Source organism: Rhynchophorus ferrugineus, unplaced genomic scaffold, assembly GCF_030347505.1.
Source record: "Rhynchophorus ferrugineus isolate W39M unplaced genomic scaffold, kcgeb_rfMv2 rfM6, whole genome shotgun sequence".
In the NCBI taxonomy this organism is placed as follows: domain Eukaryota; kingdom Metazoa; phylum Arthropoda; class Insecta; order Coleoptera; family Curculionidae; genus Rhynchophorus; species Rhynchophorus ferrugineus.
Window position 1 is genome coordinate 6,864,518 of NW_027472585.1, and position 24,838 is coordinate 6,889,355.

Sequence of the window (24,838 nt, forward strand, 5' to 3'; positions counted from 1 at the left end):
ATATCAAATAATTTATTTCTATCGGGTAATAAAAAAGGCTACAAAATTTCGGTGTATATACATATAGAAAAGTTTGATTGTTCCCTAAATATAGTCGTGACATTATTTCGATTAAAACTAAAACCACAGAGAAAATAGAGAGTCAACTTTATTGTTAATTTTGGAGAAATGTTTCGCCACTAGTTTCGATATCTAGATGACACTACCTTGAATTTACTACTTGTTTGAATCGATATGCTAAGAGACTCGAAGGCATCTGATCGGTTCATTTTATTTCTATGGTGCGTTTTTAAATAAACAACAGTATTTTCGGAGTTTTTAGCTGTTATCATAATGAAATTATAATCAAAATCCAAATCAATAAGTTGTGGTTCATCAAAAAGTTGTAGAAATGACGGAGTCCAAAATATAAATGCCCCAATAAACATGTTAGAAAAAACAAGTTAAGTGAAATTTTTGTTCCTAATATCTTAGCATGTCCAAGTTTTATTTATTGTGTATAGATATTTAAGCTTTATTTTCTTTATAGATTCATTCATTCATTCATTCATATTCATTTAAATATAAATTCTAAACATTTTCATTGTATAACACTAATGATTTTCTGGATAAAATATTACGGTTATTATGTTAAGTATATGAATGAAAGTGTTTTATATTTTTATTATTCAGAACAGATCATATTAAATTAAAGACACTAAATAATTGTGAAATGTAGTAAAGCTTTTCATGTATGCCCATAAAAAATATTTATATAGATTATTTCTATATACAGTTTTTATATTTTTATTTAATTTTCAATTTTATTGGTAAATAAAATGTGACGTTACAGTTTAGACACGTCACGTAACACGTGGTAAAATATGTTAAAGATCCAATCAAATGCCTTCACAACAAAATATATCTTTACAAGTTTTTATAAAACACATTTAAACTAACCACCAATCAAATTACTAAAATGGCGATAACAATGCCATCTAGATATTAAAAGTTGCGAAATTTCTCTCCTGTGGCACCTATTGGACGTTCTCTATATTACTCTATGACTAAAAGCAACGCGTATCGGTTTATCCTATCGAATAAGTTCTTATAAAAATATTTTTTCCGCTCGGTATAATTTCCATATCTTGACAAGGTAAAACTTGCTGGTGTTTTGTTTCAATGTTGTTGTTTTCGACGCGATTCTCTTTTTCGATTTCCTCGTTGATCGTCTTTCTTTCCTTCTTGGGTCGCGGCCTCTCCAGTTCGTCCTCGCTACTGGCGTAGACCTGATTCTCGTGGGGCCCGCTGATGCCTTGGACGGTTTTCATGTTGTTTAAATTTTCTAGGACGTCAGAAACTTGTCTCTCGATATTTTCTTCGCTTTTCTGCAACAAAAATGTCTACTTAATCGTCATTATAGTGATATATATAGTCCGTTCAAAGTTATTTTGTACATACGTCATACAAACTTTGTGACATCAAAACGTCGCAATGTTTCCGCGTCAACTGTGAGTTTTGGTTCAGTTTGGCTTTGACATACAACAAAATTTTAATCTAAATAAAATAATTGAACAAAAGTGTTCTCAAATATAATTTATTTTAACTTTATAGTACATCTAAAAACTACAGTTAATTATACAGCCACAATAGTTTATAGGTTAGAGTTATAACCTCTTATCATTATTGCTTTCAAGAATTTTGCATGCGTCTGACAACCGGACGACTTTGACAGGCTCATTCCTTTACGTGTTCTAAATAATCAGACAGCATTTAACTAGAATAAAATGAGAAGGAAGATATTGTCTGTTTCTAAAATGAATTTACAAATTGCGGCAGACAATACATTAAACATCTTGATGACATATGTACAAAAAACTTTGAATCAACTATAGTGATACATAGTAGTCAATTAATTCTTATATTTACATGTGAAATACTTTTCAATGGCTATTTCTCACACTTCAAAGCAGTTAGAAGTTAGGGTGGCAAGTATAGAGTATAATCCACCTAAGTATACGAGTATAACATCCAAAAATAAAATATTAACGACAGAAGCCCTTGTTATTGGCTTCTTCTAAAATATAGTGAGGAACTTGGATGATCAAAATACTAAATACACAAATATTGCTACGCTATTTATTAAAACTGCTTTTTATATTTGCTTTATAAATTCAGCAACACCTATATTTAACATCTAGCGATAACCATTGACTTAGTTCAAAACATTTGCTCAAATAATAAACAAATGTTTATTTTATAGCATTGAAAACACTTCGAAATGTATTGAAACAAAACGTTATTTGTAAGAAAGATTCCTGTAAAATTTTATTACTACTATAAAAGTACTTGTAGTGCAAAAAGTATCAAGTAAGTAATCAAAAATCATTTCTGTAATAATTTCATCATATTAAATGTTCTTCAATATAATGTCAATTAAACAAAACTCTAGCAGCTAATTGGAAAAATATCTTGAAAAGTTTCTGAAAAAATTGTAGTTACATCATCAGTTTTCTCATATTATATCTGAATTAACTTATTGGGAACATCAAGTAACCCAAATCCTTATTTACACGTGAAGATCTAATAAAGTTGGAAGCTCTTTTATACACAAGAAGAACTTAATTTACGGGCAAAACAAACGAAGAACTTTAACCAAAGATGAAAATTTAATGTATTACAAAGGTTAAAGCTCCTTTATATATTAAAACAAAAGTCGACTAATTAAAATCCTATTTTAACCGTCTTTACTCCTGAAAATAGCAGGTTTAATATTGCAATGGTATTAATAAAGATACCATCAATCCTTTGTTGTTATTAAAAGAAGTCAGATACATATTGGGTAATGCGCTTAATAACAAACAAAAGTAGAAAATAGTAATTTTAAGTTCTTACTGTTTATTGTTAAAAAATTAACAATATTTTACTTAGTATATTGTTCATTGTTGTAATGTGATATCTATTTATGAAATTAATTATTTTTTGTTGGTTAATCTATTGGTTGTCACTTAATCTATAGCGATTTTTATTTTTGAAAACGAACCAATATATGATGTTCGTTAAAAATGTCAAGCTGTGTTGGATAAGGAGTTAAAGCAACTCAATACAAAACAGCTTGTACACCAACAAGGTCTTACCAAGTTATTATAGTAATTTGCAGATAAACTATGCACCTTTCGATGAAATATCAATAAACTCACTTTTACTGCTTGTTTCCGTCTTTGTGATGCATATATGAGCCATAACAGATATAGGAACATGATCATTGCTGCACCTAGTAACGCTGATATCTTTGTTGACTTTGCTGATATTGCATGATAGAGACCTAATGCCACTATGAACAATACCACCGATACTGCCAAGTATCGTCCAGTCTTTTTACGTTCTTCGTCCTGGAAAAAAACAAACATGATAACAAATTAAAGACACTCGAAGAAGGTAAATTAGATACTATCTAAATAAATTTCTGAAATTGCGTTCATAAAACGAAATTAAAATAGTAAATTAAGTTTGACTAAAGCTCACAAGCGGACACAGTACATTAGTAGCTCACTTAGACTGCGTAAACAATATTTAACTGCTTTATTCTATTTTATCACGCCAAAAAGTAAATTTGTAAAGTATATTATGTTATTGTCTGTCTAATAACTCGCTTTTAATAACATAATGCTATCAAAGTGAGGCCAAAGTTAATTTACAAAAATTAAAGACCCTAGTTTATTCCTTTTTCCTTGATTAATTTGTTAACTACACCGAATATTTTCTTATTTATGGAGCTTACATCACGTTAAACCGAAAATAGAGCAGAAGAACTGAATGGTTAGTCAGAAAATATCCCCAATTTAACCCTAAATCAAAGAGTTTGCTTTATCAGTCAATTATAAAGTCTATTTGGACTTATAAGGTGAAATGTCTTTGCTTATCGCTACTTAGCAACAAACAGCTACATAATTATTAAATGGTTCTACAAAGATTACTAATCACAGGCTATTGGACAACGCGCAGGAACTCGGAAGATTGAAGCGCGTAAATAAGGTATTCTTAACCTTATCTTAATATTTTTATTTTATTTGGAACATATATACTGATGTAATGATGATATATATTAATTCAGATTATTCTAAGCATACCTAATCTAAGATGTAATTGAAAAAAAGTGGAGCTTGAGACGTATTGTTGATATGATGGTTTAAATTTATATTTTCTAAATAATGTTTCATATGCAATTTGTGTTTGTATAGAAACACAGTGCATAAATAATAGCGAAAACTCATACCCAAAAAAGGGTATAAAAAAAAACAAATGAAAAGATAAAAATTACCAAAACCTATAAAGGAGAGTCCATACAATTATTTCTAATTTTAAGATATCAAATTTGTTGTATAAATAATGTAGGGATGTTAAAAATTGCTGAAAACTATTAGAAACTTGCTATGAATATACTTATAGAAAAGAATATATAAAGTTTTATATAAAGTAAGCATACATTACAACAACTCATACTAACACTTGATTTCGAACTTTATATTATTTAGATTCTTATTGGTGGCACGTGGTTTAGGTAAGCAGATCCTTTATAAAGGTATACGAATATAAGTAAATTATTTAGAATTCAAATGAGGCGAGAATGATGACTGACTAGCAATATAAAGTAATCAAAAATATTATAAATATTTCATCCTCTTCTTGCAAACCAGTGAATGATATATCTTACAGTACAGATACAGTCATAGCTAGAAAATACATGCTTTGCTATAGTTTACATAACATACAAATTATAAAATATAATTTTGTATATATTTAACTTCTGTATTTACAATAAAAAATACAAGACACAATATTATAACAATTTTTATATGAAATGCAAAATACAAATTACAAAATACAGTCAGGTGTTGTAAATAGAATAAATGAAAATTTTTAAACTTACTACCAGACAAAAAGCCTCTTGTTCAGGAATGAATAGAACCTGCTAAAGAAAGCAATCTTTCTACAGGTCTTAATGAGTACAGCTTGTGTTTATGTTTGGATAGCGTTCAAGGATGATCTACTTCTTGCTTTTATCGTTTAGAAAGCTGACTAAATCTAACTCAATTTTACACTTACAAGTACTGCTATTCCTATAGCTCATAGGCATTATTTCATGTTTGTTATAATTTGCCTCTAGGGTATTGATTACAATATTTCATATTATTTGCCTCTCATCTATTGTGATGCTTTCTGATAATCAAACCATTTTGTAACTAGGGTGATAGCATAATGCAAATATAGCTCCATTTATTTAGGATTATGGTTTAAAAAACTTATCAAATCTTCTTTCTTAACTCCCTATCTCGACGTTTAGTTGAGATGCGATAACAGTAAAATGCCCCAAACTGTAAACCTGGATACGTCATTTAATATAGACACCGTAAAAAAACCGTTTAATAATGATAATGTATAGCTAGAGTGCAGTTTTGTCAACTTTACAGATTGAACATTTAGCGGTCGCCATTTTACGTTATTTTCTACAAAACGAACCATTAACACGATCACTAAACGTACTTATTTTCACAAATATTTTGAAGGCATAACAATTTGAAATACTGATTACAAAATACATCAGCGTCGGGTATTGGAAACTTAAATCAAATTAATTTATAACTACTGTTCTGTTGTACTTCCATTAATACACAAGCAAGGGGAATACTAGATTAATACATTGATATGTATTTCCGAAATTAAAATAAAGCTAATCTACTTAAGCTAAAGTTAAGAATACACTTATACACTAAAACAAGTTCGTGTGGTTTGGTTCGCTTCAATCTTCTGATTTCCTGCGCGTTGTCCAGTAGTTGTATTGCCTCCACGTTGCTGTGATTTAGCAACCTTATTTCATGTTTTAGGGCGAAATCTTAGATCACTTCGTGTATTCATTTGATTCCGAGGTCATCGTGCAGCTCTTTATTGGTTACGTAGCAATAAGCATTGGTAATTAATCGCAGAACATTGTTTTGAGTGCGTTGGGTTACTAGTTGGTTTGATATGTTAATGCAACCTATATTTGCATCCCATAGGTCCAAATTGGCTTTATAATTGACTGATAAACCAATCTCTTTGATTTTAGGTCAAGTTGAGAGTATCTTCCGAATAACTAGTACAGTTAGTTGCTTGACTTCATACTAAGTCTAATCGACATACCATCAAGATTTAGAACTCCTATACATGTTCCAATGTTAAGCTATTTATTTATACTTATCTATTTATTAAAGAGTAACTTTTTAATATAGGAAAATGCGGTTTAATACTAATTTTATTATAATACATAACGCTTATATAACGTATAAAAATGCTACGTACAAAATTATATCACACAGGAAAAGCGAATAAAAGAGACAATAACAGCCCAGCGCAGAGTACGTATTTACCGAACGTTCCGTTATCTCTAGTTAAAGTTCAAAGAGCTCAATTTTAAATAAAGCCCGCCGAAACAGAGACCAATTATTGCCAGTTGTTCCGGCGTCATAGAAACGAAATTCTCCCCGGGCTTTGTCAAATCACGAGAAGACACCACGTAAAATGCGCCATTCAAAATTCAACGTATCCACTTTCGTCTCGACGTTGATTAGGAAACATCGGTTTAATCTTAAAACGACTTGCCAAAAATCCGCTTTTATATGGTCTAAAGGTTCGGCTTTAATACATTATAGAGTTATTTTATGTATAATATGTTATAATATTAAAGTTATTCAAATTATTTTTTAATTTCATTTTCAATATTTTAATAAGAATAAACGGATTCTTATAAAATCTATAACATTAGAGTCAATCTGCTAAATCATATATACATTTCCTATAATAAAATTCTTAATAAAATTTAAAAAGATTTTCAAGAAAAAATTGAACCGACTTCAACAATAAATATGAAACCCATTAAAAAGTAAAAAAAACAATCAAACCTAGATTTTTAACACACAACATTTTAAAATAAAATATGTACATAATAATCGTAATATTAACTAAACAAAAACCTTATTTAACCCATCTACTACACATATTTTATATTCTACTACATACACACAATTTAACTTGATACCTACTTAAACCTATTTATCTATTAACATTATTATTTTAACTATTAAATACTGATCATTTTGAAGTCGGTACAAGCAACAAATTAGATTTATTTTATTCGTAACTTAATTTTGTGTTAAGTAATTTGTATTAACGTAAATTGTGTGTATATACAATGATTGAAAATAAAGAACGCTTTAGGCCTCGGGGTCCGGTACCTAGCGTTGGTGATTTTACAAATGTTTTAACTAAACTAGAACCAAAAAAAATTAATAAACAGTTACCTACAATATTTCTAGATTTACGACTTCTATATATGCTATGGCTAGTACTTAAAAAACAAACTGAATGGCTTTTGCAGTGAAGCACATCAGCTCAGCATTAACATTATACACAAATATCTGAGTATTTTAAATAAAATTATACGTGAAAACATTGTACATGCCTTTGAAATTTGAGCATTTCCCTCGATTTAGTAGGAGTAGAACCTCCTACTTTTTGAAGTCGGTTAAAAATGAATTGCTTTTCGGTAGTCTCATTAAAACTAGTATTCATTTAAAAATATGGGGCCCAGAAAAGGCTTATGTGGTGAAAAAATATGGAAGAATAACGGCTAAAATAGTAAACAAATAACATCAATTTTGTTTCATGAATCATGTAAAGTGTCACTATCACTGTCATCGATACTTTGACTGTCACAAAAGATCGGCATTGTTGTTAATTATCACATATTTATGGGTTCGGATTTTTACGTTCTGACATTTGTTTTGAAATCTTAAATAATTGCAGATACAGGGACAAATTTTTCATTTAGTAGAAGCGCTGTACCTCTATCAAATGCAAAAATAATACAATTATTTTACCAAATATTCTTCATGATCAATTTACTTTCATTGATACCAAACCACCAAAGCATTTTTATAATTTAACTTGAGATATCATTACCCACATATATTCACACACTTTGAAATATTTGTAAACCACAAAAATTAAAAGACAGTATTTTCTAAAAGTTATGGTAAAAAACATCAAATATTCTATATAAAACGTCGATATCAAAAAAAAATTATTATTTCACTTTATTGGTAAAGTTTTCGTCTGAAACCTTCCACGAAAAACCCCAAATGGCTTGAGAGCTGCCAAGGTTCTAAATGATTATCTGAACTGGACATATTTTACAAAGTAAAATATACTTCATTTTTCAATAAAATCATTTTTCAATTATTTCTCTCTCTTTCCGCTATTCTTATTTTTGCAGATACGAAGAGAGAAAATAATAATAATCGCCACGAATATTAATCTATCACGAATCCACATAATCAATAATTTAGATCAAACAGAATTGTGTTCCACAATATATAAAAATGTTTATTAAGTAATCCTAAATGTTCAACGGATACAATTTTAAAATGTAGATTCTCTGCTCATTTAAAACTTTCTCATCAGCAATGAAATAGCAGAAAACTTATTTAATTTTGCTATTGCAGTTTAGTAATGTCCCAGAATCAACAATGTCAATTCAGTATCATGGCTTATATGGCGCAGAATATTATTTATTTCACCATACATTCTACTCAATTGATTTAACTACTTTGCTAAATAGATTTTTAAAATATTGTATTATATTAATTATATAATAACCAAATATGTTATATTATTTAGCATTAGATTAAGATTTGATTACTTTGTTAAAAAGCAATTACTGAAATATTTTTATAATATTGAATTGGATTGGCGTGAAAATATAGCATAAAGAAAATATTATTTCCTGTATATTTTTGTAAATGTTTTATTTACTGTATATACTGATATGAAATCAATACATCAAAGCTAACATTGAAATTATATACCACTTGCAATTGCTTTTAATTCTGAAAAACAAAAACACTAAACGTTCTAGCTAGTTTCTGTATGTCAACTAAAAATTAATGTTTACCAACTCAAAGCTAATATTGTTCAGTAAAAATAAAATATTTTCATAAGAATATAATTAAAAGTCCATGATTTTAGATCATTTTGAAATAATTAAAAATCTCACAAATTTTATGCAGAAATCAAGAGCTCCCGAATTCTCTACCAATAAACTTAAACGCAGCGAATTCAAGCAAATTCAAGCAAACAATTGTTAGATTCATGAAATTTTTACTGTGCCTAGAAGAACATGCCCACCAGTAAATATCAATACTTGTCAACTGTCCCAAGCCGAGGATGTTAAATATCTTGGCATGAATCTAGATCGACGCCTATCTTGAAAGAAGCACATACTTGCAAAACGAAAACAACTTGAACTTAAGCTACTGAAATCATATAAATTAACCCATAGGGAGCAAATTCAAGTTATCATTAGATAACAAGGTATTGTTGTACGAATCAATACTTAGACCTCTTTGATCAGATGGTATATGATTATGGGGTACTCCTAGCAAGGCTAATGTAGCCATCATTCAGCACTTTCAAAATAAAATGTTGCGTACCATTGATGATGTACTCCATACTATGTCCCTAATGAAGTAATATTTTGCTAAATCCCGTTAGAATCCATACGGATGGTAATTTAAAATTTGTGTGTTAAGTATTTCGAAACAGTTTATTACAATATTTTAATATTATTAATTAATACTATAATATTTTAAACAATAAACACATTACTGTTTTTTACATTATTGTAATCTTCTGCGCTAAATGGATGTAATAATTTGTAGAAAAAAAAACAGGCTAACTCAAGATTTTCTTCAGTATCATTACAACGCAATGCTCTAATACAGAACTGAATTAAAGTATGAATTGTGTCACTACCCAGCTTATTTGCCAGACTTGGACTACTTTTAGTTTTGAATTTGTTCGCACTTCAAAACGTTAAGCCTCATTACATTTATTCATCATCAAACAAAACGGTGCCCTCTAAACAAAAACTAGTAAAGTGATGGAACAAATCCATTAGAGAATCGTTAGAATGAGAGTGTGGAAGCTAAACGATCTGTTTATTTCAAGTTCCATGTTTATTTTCAACTGTCGAGAAATGATTTTGTTTATAATTAATAAAAACAAACCGATCTCGTTATTTGAATAGAAAATACAACTGAAAAAAAATTAAAATATGACTTTGTTTTCTCAGATTCAAGGTGATGTATTGATGACTGAAATGATGAATACGTACAACGCTTCATAAACAAACGCAAATTAAACATAAACGGACCTACCACGATTTCGTTTTCTTTATTAACCTGCTCCACCTCCAGAATGAAATTTTCCTTGGCATCGTCCAAGACCACCATGGTTGTAGCACTAAATGAAGAAAAAACACGCGAACTAATTGTTCACACCTCTACCGAATTCCGTTTAAAGATGCAACGAAACTGCAATCGATAGAAAACCACGCGTCAATTTATCAGATCCAGGTAACAACTAGCTCCGGCTTGGAGGCAGACAGCTGATAAACAGTCCACGATAGCAAAACCATTTAAAAAACGGTAGTTCAGACGGAAACTATGGCGAGGCGATCGGTCGACGTCACGAACTTACCTAAACGATTTGGTTTGTTTAGTTTCGCGGTCGGCGATTCACGCCAAAAAAATATCGTGCTACAACTTGACCAATTATCCAATAAGCCAAAGTGTTAATCGCACCTGGATATATAAGGCAAAAATAGTAGTTCCGAGAACTATTTGCCGTGTTCAACTTTAGGAGTTCCAAATCTAGACGGGTTAGGAATCTAACAGACGAAATATATATTGTTAGAAATTAAGAGTGGAAGAAAGTATTCGAACGGTTTTAATACGTGTGTTATAATATAATTTTAATAAAAAAATTTAACCGACTTCAAAAAATAAATAAGGAATTCAGTAACATTTAAAAAACAATCAAACTTAGCTTTTCAGCACAAAAAAAAAACATTTTAAAATAAAATATGTACATTATAATCGTTGTAATAACTAAATAAAACTAATAAAAAGTAATTTAGTTGTAATAACTAAATAAAAATAAACAAAATTCTTATTTAACCTTTCTTCTTTTAAACTTCACGTATTTTATATTCTACTATATATACACAACTTAGCTTAATACCTATTATTTTAACTACCACCAAATAACTACTTTGAAGTCGGTGCCGGACCCAAACAGTTATATTAATTTAGATTTGTTTTGTTGGTAATTAAATTTTTTGTATATGTCACAAAATTATATTATTATTTTTGTATTTTATCGGCTCAGTACCGACTTTAAACTGACCATAAGTTTGATTATTTTTAAATTTTTAGTGAGTTCCTTATTTACTTTTTGAAGTCGGTTCAATTTTTTTTGTTAAAAATATTTTATTTTTCTCTTTTTAGTGTTAGATATTTACTCAATAAAAACTACTCAGTTGTTTTATTTAATATTACAATGGGTAGGCCAAATAAAGGTGCAAAAATTGAAATAAAGAAACAATGATTGAAATTAAGAAGGGCTTCAGGCACTCGGGTCCGCTACTAGCCTAGGTGATTTGACAAATGTTCTTTAGTTTTTTATTGCAACACTGCAGCACTTATTGACTCTGCACCACTGCTTATTATTATAATATATACATGACATATAGAAAATCACTTTACTAAGTGATCTCGTATGTAAAATATTATCTTAAATAGTTAATATAAGAAAATGTACTGGCTAATTGGAAAAAAATCACAATATATCAAAAATATTGAAACCTATATGGACATACGAAGTTCAATTATGGGGATGTTCTGCAAAGAGTAACATTAATAAAATATAAATTATTCAGAACAAAGTCCTGAGAGATATTGTGGGTGCACCCAAATACTATAGGACTGATTACCTACATCGAGACCTTCAGATACCCACAGTCAGTCAAGAAATCAAGAGAATTGCAAGGGGGCATGAGGAAAGACATTCTAATACTAATATTGAAATATTGCAACTTTTAGATTACACCAGAACAGGACACAGACTCAAAAGAATCAAACCATCTGATCTTGTGTAGCGTTGTGTAGTGAGGTGCATATATTAAAAAATTCAGCAGTGACATGTATAAACATTATTTCACCAGAGACTGAGTTAGGGCCGATGGGTCCTCATAGTTATATACCTAGATTTAAGTTAGCATAAAGACAAATTGTAGGTTAGACGGAAACGACTATATTATATATATATATATATATATATATATATATATATATATATATATATATATATATATATTATATATCACATCACAGATTTAACTGATTAGCGAGCACATTGGAGTGTACTAACACTCTTCTAAAGTACTTAATACAAAAATGTTGAATTTCACTTGTTATGGGTTCTAGCGGGATACTGCGTTATATCACTTCATTAGAGACAAATTACAAAGCATCGACAATGGCACGCAATATATTGTTTTGGAATCGTGAGACGAAATATGGTGCTATAAATAATATATATATATATATATATATATATATATATATATATATATATATATATATATATATATATATATATATATATATATATTTCCCTTAGGCACGCTATAATTGGAGAACGACTTTACTGATTTCATTCATCACATTATTTTAAGAACTTTGTAAAAGTTTCTTAACGAAAGAAAATTGCCCAGAAAATTGGAAAATTTCAGAAAACTTATCAATCATCAATCGAAACATGTATCAATCAAAATATTAATTTAGTTATATATTAGTCACAGAGAAAATAAACATTTAACTTTATATATATATATATATATATATATATATATATATATATATATATATATATATATATAATATTTGCAGTATGAATGTTTCAGTCTATAGGGTCTATTTTTGAATGAAACAAAGGAAATGCCCTTGATAACACCCTAAAATAATTTGAATAAAATATATTGTGTTTTTCCTCTTAATAAGCCACCTATTTCTTAAAAATCTTTAAAAGTTCTGGCATACTCCATAATTACAACATAAACAGTAATGTTGCCAGAAAAGCACAATTCTCCATATGATTTCTAGTGTTTTTCTCATTACTATTTATGAAGCAAATTGAACAGACTCAAATAAAGAAAATAGTCCAATGCAATATTTCATATCTGAAGGATATCATAACAATTTCCTTTTTTTCTGTAAACCGTTAATAATAAACTAATAAATATCAAAATATTTATTTTCTTTTCTAATTTTAGAGCTCGTAAAAATTGACCCAAAAAATTAATGTAGATGTTGATATCTCCAACGAAAAGCTTTTTTTAAGTATTTTTTAACGATGTTTTAAATGGACCTATAATCCTGTCTTCTTGGTTTGATGTTTCACAACGCCATCTGTGTTTGTTTCATGGGGTAGTTTGATACTAAAAATTATCATACGTTTATTATAAATATATTCAATCGATTTAACAAATGCTAAATATCAAAAACTATAATCCAACAAATATTTATTATCTCCTCTAAATTTGAATCTCATAAATCTGTTTTTAAAAAAGAACGCTGGTCAAACATAATGTTTTTTTATCGGATATAAATTTTAAGGCACTTAAAAATTATAATCATAATCAAGTGAAATTTGTTTTTTATCCGTAAGACAATGTCTTAATTTTATTTAATTTAACATAATGTTTTTTATATTATCATCCTTTATCATTTTACAATTTAATTGAGTTATAATGGAATTATTGAACATTAACAGAAATTAAATAAAAATTCAACTCAACTATAAAATTTTAAATGTTATATTGTTTTTAGTAACGTCAAACTTTTGGATTTTTTTGGACCTACGACTTAACATCATTCGGAGCGAACGACGGTCCTCGCCATTAAACCTACCGACTGGTGAGTTACCAACTTACTTGTTTGCAAACTTTAAAGATATTAAAATAATTGTGTGCATCATTTAATCACTATAGATTAGATTTGATCCCATCACTATAATAATGGATCAAAATAAACAACTAAGAATCGGAGTGAACTCAGCAAGAGAGCATTATGATCACTTTTTTAGACTTCGTGAATTACCTTCAAACTAACAAAGCAACAATAGAAAAAGTTATATTGAACCCGTTTAGACTAATTAGATACTAAACTCATGAAGATAAGTAACTCATAAAGTCGACGTCTGGAATTGTGTAGAAAATCCTTCTTAGAAAATGTTTTGCATTCGATGTTTAAATTTATGACGAGCCAGATGTCCAACGGAGCTAAATTGGGCTTATAGGATTGTCGCAGAATGATATATTGAACTTTCGATAATTATTTAATATTAATAATATTCAATTTAAACAGTTTAGGTCGCCGGAAGATTCACATAGTTCTCTAATGACACTCATCACACGATATATAAAACAAAGTCGGGTTAGTTACACCATTTATAACTAATAAACGGCTAAACCGATTTTAATGAAAGATGAAAGATTCATCTCTGAAAGAACGGATCATCATTGGTAATATGCAGTCATTGAAATATATTGGCCGTACAACAAATGAAGACGAAATCACCATCTATCCAACTGAGCTTTTATACTCCTTGGATGTGCCTAATCTACCACAGAATTTACAACCGAAGCTTGGATTGGTAGTCATCATGCCTCGAAGCATTACCAGAACTATGCAAAGGAAACAGTTTGGTAGTAAGAAAACCGACTTTCTCATGGTTAACTGTACGTGGCATGTTAACTTGTCAGCAAACTAACTGTTTTATTTGCATTCAGCGAAATACGGAGCTTCAATAGACCTAAAGTATTGTTGCAACGCTATTGAAATACTTGATTGTTACAAAGCTCTAGGTAAGACATAAAAGTAGTTTTATATCGTAATAATTTCCATTAAATTTTAATAACTTAAAAAAAACGAAATGTTGATATTAACAAAAAATACAGGTAAAAACAAACATTTGGCATGTGTAAATTTATTTAAGATTGTAGATTGTAGATTTTATTTTGTTAATTTTAATAAGATTAAAAGCTTAATTAAAAGATTTTATCGCTTAAAAGATTATAATTAATAAAAATAATGTTATATATTTATTTCATTTTCAATAATTATTTTTTCTATAATTATTTTTTTTAAGTTAATAATACTTGATATATTAAAATAACTTTATATAGGCAATCCACAAAACATGTATAAAAACAATGAATATTTATAACCCAAATGCCAGTAAAAATGAGTAATTAATAATTAATAATTAATCAATTTAACAGATTTTTTATTAAAATTCACGATCATAAATAAATAAAATGATTTTGTCATTAAAATATCTTTATAAAGGAAATCCACAAAACATATGTAAATGATTATTTATAACCCCAATACCAGTAAAAATGGGTAATTAATAATCAATAATTAATCAATTTAACAGACTTTTTACTAATATTCACGATCATAAATAAATCATATAATTTTTTCCAGATTATTTTCATTTTTCTAGAACTTATACTCAAACAAAAGTGACTCATACGTAAAAAATGTTTCTTCATTCAATTAAGTGAATAAAAAACGTAACAGCAATAATCCCGGTATTTTTTGTTAATAAATCTTAACAGCTTATTCAGAACTACCTGGATAATAAATAATAAACCAATAAATATCACAATATTTATTTGGTTTTCTTAAGTTGAATATAGTCGGAATTTTTCTAAAAATATTACTTTCCATAAAACTCATGCACGTCAGGTAAATATTTAATTTTTAAGAATGTATAAATGCCCGTTTGTTAACACCGAGTAGAATTCGACAAAGCAATCAGTACGTACCCTCATTTTATGTTCAGCCTCGTCCAAAATTACTTCCAAAATAAACTTTTGCTTGGCTTCGTCTAAGACCACCATTTTTAGATGCAAAGAAAGAACAAATCCGACCAAAAAGAGACGCGGTGGTGCGCGCGATATCTGTTAATGATTCCCCCGGGACTCTTAAATGCAAACTAATCGCAATCCGGACGAGGATTTATTGGAGAGAGATAAAAAAAAATTACGGTTCCTTGTCCGAATATGAAACTGGAACAAATTGTAAATAAGCACGACCACAACGATGTTCCATTCAATAATGGACGGTTATATACGAGGGGTGTTTATAAATAAACATTAGTTACGCTCTTAAACGTACTAGACACGTTTTACTTATAATCCAATTCTAGTAATACTCATGGTAATACAATTCAATTCAATATCACATTCGTCTATTGTTATTTATTTTCTATATTCTATTTATATTTATTTAGTGCGTTCAATAAAACAGTGAACTCACGTTATCTAAATTGATGACGAAACGTCAAAAATTGAAAACGTCTAAATCAAAACGTCGCAATGTTGCCGCATGAACTAAATTTAGTTCATTTTGGCTTTGACATACAACCAAATTCTAACTTATGTTATGTTATGTTATGTTATCAAAAATAATGTATATTTACATCTAATGCATATTTTACGGAAGGACTGAAGTAAAATTTTAGGCGAGATTTTTTATATAGTGGTATTTCCTATACAGTTATATAGTGGAGCTATAATCTTCCTAATTTTGAATTGTATATATATAATGTATTTCGTACATTTTAACCAAATGCTCATGAAACAAAAAAAATAGCGAAATCTACAATACGATTTCCTATAGTAAACTTTCCTATAGTGCTTCATTAGCAGCACATTATATCTTCCTAAATGCTTTCCATATGGTACTTTATCTGGTTTAACGATAACGTAAATTCATTTCAATCAGACAATATTTTCCTTTTCATTGTATTCTAGTTAAAAAGAGATACAATGCGGTCTGATTAGTTCAAACGCGTAAACGAATGTGTCTGTCAAAGTCGTCGGGTTTTCAGACGTAGGCAAAATTCTTGTAAGCAATAATAATAAGATGTTATAACCCTAACCTATAAACTATTATGGCTGTATAATTAACTGTAGTTATTAGATGTACTATAAAGTTAAAATAAATTATATTTGATAACATTTTTGTTCAATTATTTTATTTAAATTAGAATTTTGTTGTATGTCAAAGCCAAACTGAACTAAAACTCAGAGTTGATGCGGCAACATTGCGACGTTTTGACATCGCAAATTTAGATGACATATGTCAAAGTAACTTTGAATAGACTACAGCTATCGTTATGTTTCTCTGCTTCATCCACGTGTCGTGTTGACAACAAGGTTTTATTTCAATCAAATTCGATTATATCATCAGCATCAAAGTCGAATACACATAAAATAAATTTGAAATTAAAGGTAAAAGACTAAGTGTGCCATTATTTTAAAATACGACCTCGTAAAACCAATCGTTCTTACGACTGGGTCCTATCACTTACAACTGGCAATATGTTTACACATTTGACTGGGAATTCGGCAAAATTCGCTTTGGTAAAACGATGTTCTAATGAAAGATTGAATCAATAATGATTAAAGCACGTAGAAATAAAAGTCATAAATATAATTTACCACGTAATGAGAGTAGTGTGAGAAAATGAAATAAAATATTCTAATATGTCGTTCTATATAAATTAAACATTTATCTTATATAAACAATTTAACAATAATGTTTTTGTGATGAAGGGAAGGTGAAGGGAAGCACTACGACCAAGACAATCATTTCAGTCATTGTGGTAACCAAGCTGGGTAAGATAATATATCTTCTTCCATAATATCAAAATTAATCACTCGCTAACAGTGGTGAACATTCATTAAAAAATATATATAGAGCCGAATATAGAACCTCCTTTTTTGAAGTCGGTTAAAAAGAACGTCTCACTCGTTCACCATTCAGGTAACCAAAAAAAAACAGATGGCCAGATAGTCTGGGCCATATTATATAACATTCTGATAAACGAAAAATGTTTCAAAGACCAAAAAAGTCCTGGGAACCTATCCCAGCGCCACCTAACTTGTCCGGTTGTGAATCTATTGCCGAATCCGCGTAAACACGCACAAAAATTTCATAAAAAAACAACTAGCAGCATTTCTAGGAGAATAATACGGTAATAATTCCAAGTACTGGCGTTTTTTTCAAATATTTCTTTTGCGTTACATCAAACAGATTAAATATTTAGATATAAGTGGTTGGCGTCTATCGTCAAAAACCAAACGGATCTCCCTCGATATTTCATTCCATTAAAATGTATTTGAAACCGAATATGATAAAATTTATTACTACTATTTATCGGCTGTGAAAAAAATCTGGATATTTATTTAACAAAGGTAAATTGCGTTTTATGTTATGGAATGTAATTTGTCTTAGTTGTTTCAGATATATATATCAGAGTGTCTTCTCGATCTGCTTGTTTTGCGTTTGTAATGTGTTACTGAACAATTAACCATTAACTCTTCGGTATGGGTACTGATGTATGCTGCCTGGAGAGATCCCCTACTTCGTTATGGTTATGTTTGGAGTCCTGCATTTGTGTTCATTTTTAAAGTTTAACATAATATTAAATAATTACTTTTGGGTTAGTTTAAAACTTCATGGTATTTTATTCATAATCCATTTCTTAAACTGTTTCTTTTAAATATGTTTATGTTCTGAGTTTGTAATTTATTTTTATAAATAACGACATTTTCAATTTTTACAAGTTTCCATTTTAATATAATAATCATTAAAAGTAACGTATACAGCATTTCATTTTGCAGCAGATCATTCTCTAGATCCATATCAGCTTTCAGGCTCTGCGCAAAGCGGACTGGATACTATAGACGCATCAGAGAATTATTGCATCAATTTTCTACGGGGGTTACACTAGAAGTATGTTGTCATCGCATAATTTGGGAGAGTTTATGTTTTAGTTTGCCAAATTTTAGGAAAAGAATATGAGGGTGTTTATAAAATGTTATGTGTGTGTATGTTATGTATAAATAATATGTGTTAATAAAAAGTATAGTAGTTCAAGCTGTTAGGTCATCAAAGTCCCCTAGGTATACGCTATTAAAATTGAGGGATATTAATACTTTGAAAAAATCTGTTATTAAATTTTGGTATAATTATGTTGAGTTTGGGCAAAAGTATCACAGCTGAAGTTATGAGGTCCACAAATAAAAGGTATAAAGTCACAAAAGATGGTGAAATAAGAAACATTCAAGCATTTAAAAACACCCTTAGTCCGGCACATTCGTTACACTTCATGGTGTAAGGCCACCAAAGGCGGACTGAAGTTGTTCTGGACTATGTTAGTTCACAACAATTGGAATTTGGAGTAACATAATGTTGGGAATTTTTCCCGATACAGGGATACCATGGAGATTTGAGAAGAAACAGTGTCATTTTAAAAATACTTAAAGGCAAATTGCTTAATAATTTAACTATAACTGTAAGCTGGACAACATAGTGAACTAAGTTTGTTACTAACCATTATGGTTATTCCGGCATTGCTATTGAGTACCACTTTCATTTTATCCATTGATATTAGCAATACCATCCATTATCAGTACCATTGGTCTTCGATATAATTATTTATCGGTACTGTGATTCAACATCACAATTAATTACTAATACTATTAACGGCAAGTAATATTACCTGACATTAAAAGTATCTGTCATATCAATTCTTATTGTATTTCATATACATTTTTTGATCTCACCCTTGTCAGTGAAAATTAGTTGCTCAGCTACGGTTTCCTCTCAGTTTTCAGAACTGTCACCCGACCTCCTCGATATCAAGATCTCGCACGATATCAAGAACTTGCCTAATTCATTTTGTCACTTATTAAAGTCATTTAAGTAGCTGATATATCATTCATTTTGATCTCTATTTTTATTTGTCTAAGATGTGGGTCGTCATGTCACGATGTCTAACGTCATTTAAATTTGTGACGTCAAAACGTCGCAATATTGCCGCATCAACTCTGAATTTTAGTTCAATCTGGCTTTGACATACAACAAAAATCTAATCTAAATAAAATTATTGAAAAAAAATGTACACAAATATAATTTATTTTAATATTATAATACATTTAAAAACTACAGTTAATTATACAGCCACAATAGTTTATAGGTTAGAGTTATAACCTCTTATTTCTTTTTTAATCTCTATTTTATTTTGCATAGGTCTACCAATCGGGCGACTTTGCCAGGCTCATTCGTTTACGCGTTCGAACTAATCAGACAGCATTGTGTCTCTTTAACTAGAATAAAAAGAGAAGGAAAATATTGTCTGATTCTAAAACGAATTTACAAATTGCGACAGGTAATACATTAAACATCTTCATGACGCATGTATAAAAAACTTTGAATAGACTATATCTTGGTTTATTTAAATATAGTTTTTATTTTACGCCTTGTTTTTTATATTTAGGGTATTATTTGGACGAACTTGATTTTTTTTTGTCGTATTCATAATTTTAGATGTTAATTGTGTCAAAATTCTGATTAATTTTTCTTTGTCATAAAATTTCAAACTGGAACGAACTAATTTATATTTCCAGGCAATGTTTTCCAGCAAATACCTCATGCATACTGGTATCTCGATAATAGATTTAGTAGATCATAACAGTGAGCGATATTTGTAACGTGAATATGAAATTAATGCCTCATATACGTTGATTGAAAATAATGATTCAACGATAGTGTGTATGTGTGTAGCTGGAAAATTTCGTTTGTAACTCCTGCTGTTAGCTTTTACTATGTGGTAGTTTAAAATCTATGAAGGGATTTTCCACAAATCTTATGATTCGTACCGAAAAATGTATATAGTGTTTTCGTTCGTTAAGTTTTGGGAAAAAAGAGTAACTAAGCAGGAATTCGATAAAGGTTATTTTTAAAATTTTAAAACAGTATCGACATATATAGGGTTTAATGCTCAGTAAATGTATTTTTATAACTGCTTGCAAGAATATTTGATTTGAAGCTCACTTTTGCGTTTGACTGAACAGTTAAAGTGGAATTTTTAATACTAAGTTTTTATAAAGGCTGTTTGAAGGTGCTCAATGATCCCTAGCCATAAACTGTTCTAACTAAGAAATGTTCAAGCTTTAAAAAATATCCCTAGTAGGCACATGCATCACAGTTCAAGGTTAAAAGTCACCAAAGGCGGATTGAAGTTTTCACAGCAACTTTAGCTTAGTTTAGTCGAATTTGAGCAGAAGTTCGTAGTTCAGAGTGAACATTCACCAAAAACACATATGCAGTATACTGTTAGAATATGGAGTCACCAAAACTAGCGAGAAATGTAGGTAGAAACAGTGCCATGTCGAAGATTTTCAGAGGCAAACTGGCGGACGAAGGTACACGCTAGGGGTGTTGGCCACCGGAAAAATTTTAGATATTTCAACATATCAATATTTTAAAAAATATCGATAGATTGGAGAAAAAAAAAATCAATATATTTTTGCAACAAGTATAAAAAAATATGGATATTTTACAATAAATATATCAACATTATTAAGAAAATATAAAAATAGTGAAATATTTTTTCCAAATAATTTAACGAGTAGAGATACTTCTGATTGACTTAAACGTAATCTTTAAAAATTATATTTAATATATTTTGTAAAAATATCGAAAAATATCAATATATCGATAAATCGACCAAAAATATCGGCCAAATATATCGATATTTTTTCTGCATGCCTAGTACAGGCGACACTCAAACATAATTTTACAACAACTATAAGCTGTCCAGACGGGACAACTACTAGGTATCACTTGGTCGTTTATCTACGAGAGAGGTGTTATGTGATATAGCCTAGACTATCCGGCCGGTTGAAGCCACCTCTGACAGGCTTCACCGAGAAAATCGAATTTATTTTAATTCAATATTTATTTGTCTTTATGATAACCTAAACCTAGATATATAACTAGGAGGACCCATTGGCCCTATCTCAGTCTCTCTGGTCTGGTGAAAAAATGTTTATACATGTCACTGCTGTATTTTTTATTAAATGCACTTACTTCCTTTTTTTTTTCACGTTTATGTCCTGCTATGGTGGTGTCCAAAAGTTGCAATACGTCAATATTCTCATGAGAATTGAGTCTTTCCACATGGCCCCTTGCAATTCTCTTGATTTCTTAACTGACTGTAGGTATCTGAAGGTCTCTATGTAGATAGTCAGCCCTGTAAAAATTAAATTTATATTTTGTTTATATTACTTTTTGCAGAACATCCCCATAATTGAACTCCGTATGTCCATATAGATTTCAGTATTTGCTTATAGAATAGCAATTTATTATGTACTGATTATTGTGATTTTTTTACGAATTAGCATATACATTTTCCTATATTTCCATTCCAGTTCTTTCCTTTTCTTCTTTATATATTCCTTCTAGCAAATTTTTGCATCAAGATTCATTCCGAGATATTTAGCGTTGTTGCTATATGAAATGATAGTATTATTTATAATGTTATTAGTACTTGTACGGTCTGATTGTAGGTGAACTGCGCATGCACGGATTTACTTTCGTTAATTTTTATATTCCAAGTTTGTGTACAATTATTTACATCGTCGCTTGCCTGTTGTAATTTTTGTGTGGCTTCTTTACTATTGTCTCCGATAGCTATAATCGCAGTATCATCAGCAAATGTAGCCATTCTAATATTCTCTATTTGTGGTATATCACAAATGTAGAGTAGATAAAGCATTGGTCGCAGTACACTTCCTTGTGGTACACCTGATTTAGCTTCTTTTATTGTAGAGTAAGCTTCTTTTTCTTTAATTCTAAACATTCTGGCTATAATGTACGGTTTTAGTAGTTTGGTGTGTTGTTTTGGTAACATTTTCTGTAGTTTATTAGTAAGGCCTTCATGCTAAACCTTATCGAAGGCTTGTGTTACACCTAAGAATATAACAGAGCATACTTTTTTACTTTCGTAGGCTTTTTAATAACATCTGTTATTCTGTGGACCTGATCAATTGTTTAATGCTTGTTAATAAACCCTAACTGGTATGTTGGTATTAGGTTTTTTCTCTCTATGATTTAAATAAATATAATTTAATTAAATTGAATATAATAAAATTGAATAATATAATTGAATAAGTTTTAATAAAAGAACCTTGAGTATCAGCTTACCTTGATCTCGTTATTATTAATATTATTCCATAATAGTAGCATATATATTAAATATTAGATACATAAAAGTATGATGTCACACTTATAAACTAAAAACAAGTGTTTTTTATTATCCCTCTATAATATATTCTTTACAAATGTCATGTCTATATTTCCAAAGTTAAGTCGATGTAATTTTTATGTGAACATTTGTTGAAAAACCTATAAAAATTAAATCATACCACAAATATAGTAGAGACATAATAAAAAGATATAAAAAAAGTAAATCTTACTTTGTCCGAAAGTAGGGAACTGTACGCCATAGTCAACGACACAAACATTGTAAATTTTAGTTTGTTTGAACATTGTACTATACTGGGTGTATTTAATGTCACCGTAGAAAAAGTTCTGAATTTGTTGGTCCCAAAAGTGTCGACTGTGAAGAATTATGAATGCCTAGAGAGGATTTATAGCTGCAGATACGAAATTCCTACGCCAAACCATCGAGCTATCATTTATATAAACGGTGTTTATCCGGATCGATCCCCTGATAATTAAAACGTCCAGACCTAATCAGCATTCTAAATTTATAATTCTAAAAATAATTTATCTCAATATAAATGTCTTACTGATCTTGAATATATATTTACCATACATATATTCATTTTATTAAATTTAACGATAATTATTATATTAATTAACCTCCAGTACTTTTGGAGTAAAAGTACTTAAAGAGTAAATTGTATTAACACTGATCGAAATCAACATGTATAGTAATATTTATTGAATAGGCTCATTAATTATTATAATAAAATAAAAAATTATATATCGAACTTTGGCTGAAATAAAATCACAAATTTGTTTTAAAACAATTATTAGCCGGCTTGGTGGCGCAGTAGTAAAGGCGATGGGACGGTCCTCCTACTGTTGCGATAGTCGCGGGTTCGAATCCCGCTGGGGCATGATCGTAAATTTATGTTTGTGATTGTTTAAAATTTGTGAATGTTCTAGGCAAGAGTGTAAAATCCGACAAAGAAAATGATCCCAGTCACGCCAGTAACCAGACTGAGTAAGATCGCCAGTCGGTAGGCGGTAGGCATATTAATTGTTGAGGACGGTGGTTCGGAGCCCACGTTTAAACTTTAGGCCCAGTCCAGATAAACCCATAGTTAGTAAAAGAAGACTTCAAAATATATTTAAAAAAACAATTATTAAAAAAAAGTAGATATAATAGGTCATAGTTTAAAATTATCGATATATTGCATTTCTTTTGTTACAACATACCATCAGAATGCAAAATTACAAACACAGTATCTTACATAATAAACATAATGTTTAACAATTACTGTGTTATCGCAAAGAGGTCAATATTAATCGCGTTAAGTACCGTAAATTGGAAAAATTTAAACCAAATTGTCAATATGTACGATGGCAATCCAAATTCGGTGTGACATTTAATTAAAACAAACCAATCGACTTGGAATGAAATAAATAAACGAGCAAGGTAACTAGATGAACAAGCTCTAAATCAATGGAATATTTGTTATTTAATTTTAGTAATTGTTGTTTACGTTAATAATAACAGAATAAATATACCTAGTCAACCAATGGTATCGTCATTTTATTCAATAAGCCGAAATTGTAATTGGCAAAAATCGAATATATATGTAAAACGTTGCTTTAGTTCGAATTAATATAGAAGAAAGTAATCCTCGAGATAGGAAATATCTCTCGAATGGCGTACGAATTTAAAGTGAATCTGCATAAATTTCCAGCAGCAAGAAGTTCGAAAACGGTTTTGCGCCCGCCCAAAATCGTTTTACTACGATAAAAATACCAAAATCAACATAAATTGCGAGAAAGCACGCATGGGT

The 24,838-nt window shown here is 29.6% G+C and overlaps 1 protein-coding gene and 1 long non-coding RNA gene across 5 annotated transcripts; one reads left to right on the forward strand and one right to left on the reverse strand.

Moving 5' to 3' along the window:
* On the reverse strand, positions 1-23,387 carry LOC143198558 (uncharacterized). 4 transcript variants are annotated; one of them, XM_076407872.1, is made up of 3 exons: positions 23,258-23,387; positions 3,180-3,371; positions 1-1,367 (listed from the first exon to the last, which is right to left on the reverse strand). In XM_076407872.1, the coding sequence occupies exons 1-3, from the start codon at positions 23,303-23,305 to the stop codon at positions 1,068-1,070; spliced, it is 540 nt and encodes a 179-aa protein (XP_076263987.1). In that variant the 5' UTR covers positions 23,306-23,387; the 3' UTR covers positions 1-1,067. The 4 variants fall into 4 exon arrangements, with proteins under 4 accessions (XP_076263987.1, XP_076263985.1, XP_076263986.1 ...); XM_076407870.1 differs by lacking the exon at positions 23,258-23,387 and adding an exon at positions 15,752-16,006; XM_076407871.1 differs by lacking the exon at positions 23,258-23,387 and adding an exon at positions 10,236-10,602.
* Positions 2,014-14,885, forward strand: LOC143198561 (uncharacterized). The gene is made up of 3 exons (XR_013006244.1): positions 2,014-2,349; positions 13,746-13,832; positions 14,283-14,885. It is a non-coding gene; the product is annotated as an uncharacterized LOC143198561 (long non-coding RNA).
* Positions 23,388-24,838: the final 1,451 nt, after the last annotated feature.

What these genes read in the sequence shown, in the direction of transcription:
- LOC143198558 (XM_076407870.1), bottom strand. Translation starts at nt 15,826, where the DNA reads ATGGTGGTCTTAGACGAAGCCAAGCAAAAGTTTATTTTGGAAGTAATT. An exon ending in AGGCTGAACATAAAATGAGG is followed by an intron (nt 3,372 to 15,751) that starts GTACGTACTGAT and finishes GTTTTTTTCCAG; the next exon opens with GACGAAGAACGTAAAAAGAC. An exon ending in GACGGAAACAAGCAGTAAAA is followed by an intron (nt 1,368 to 3,179) that starts GTGAGTTTATTG and finishes TTTTTGTTGCAG; the next exon opens with AAAAGCGAAGAAAATATCGA.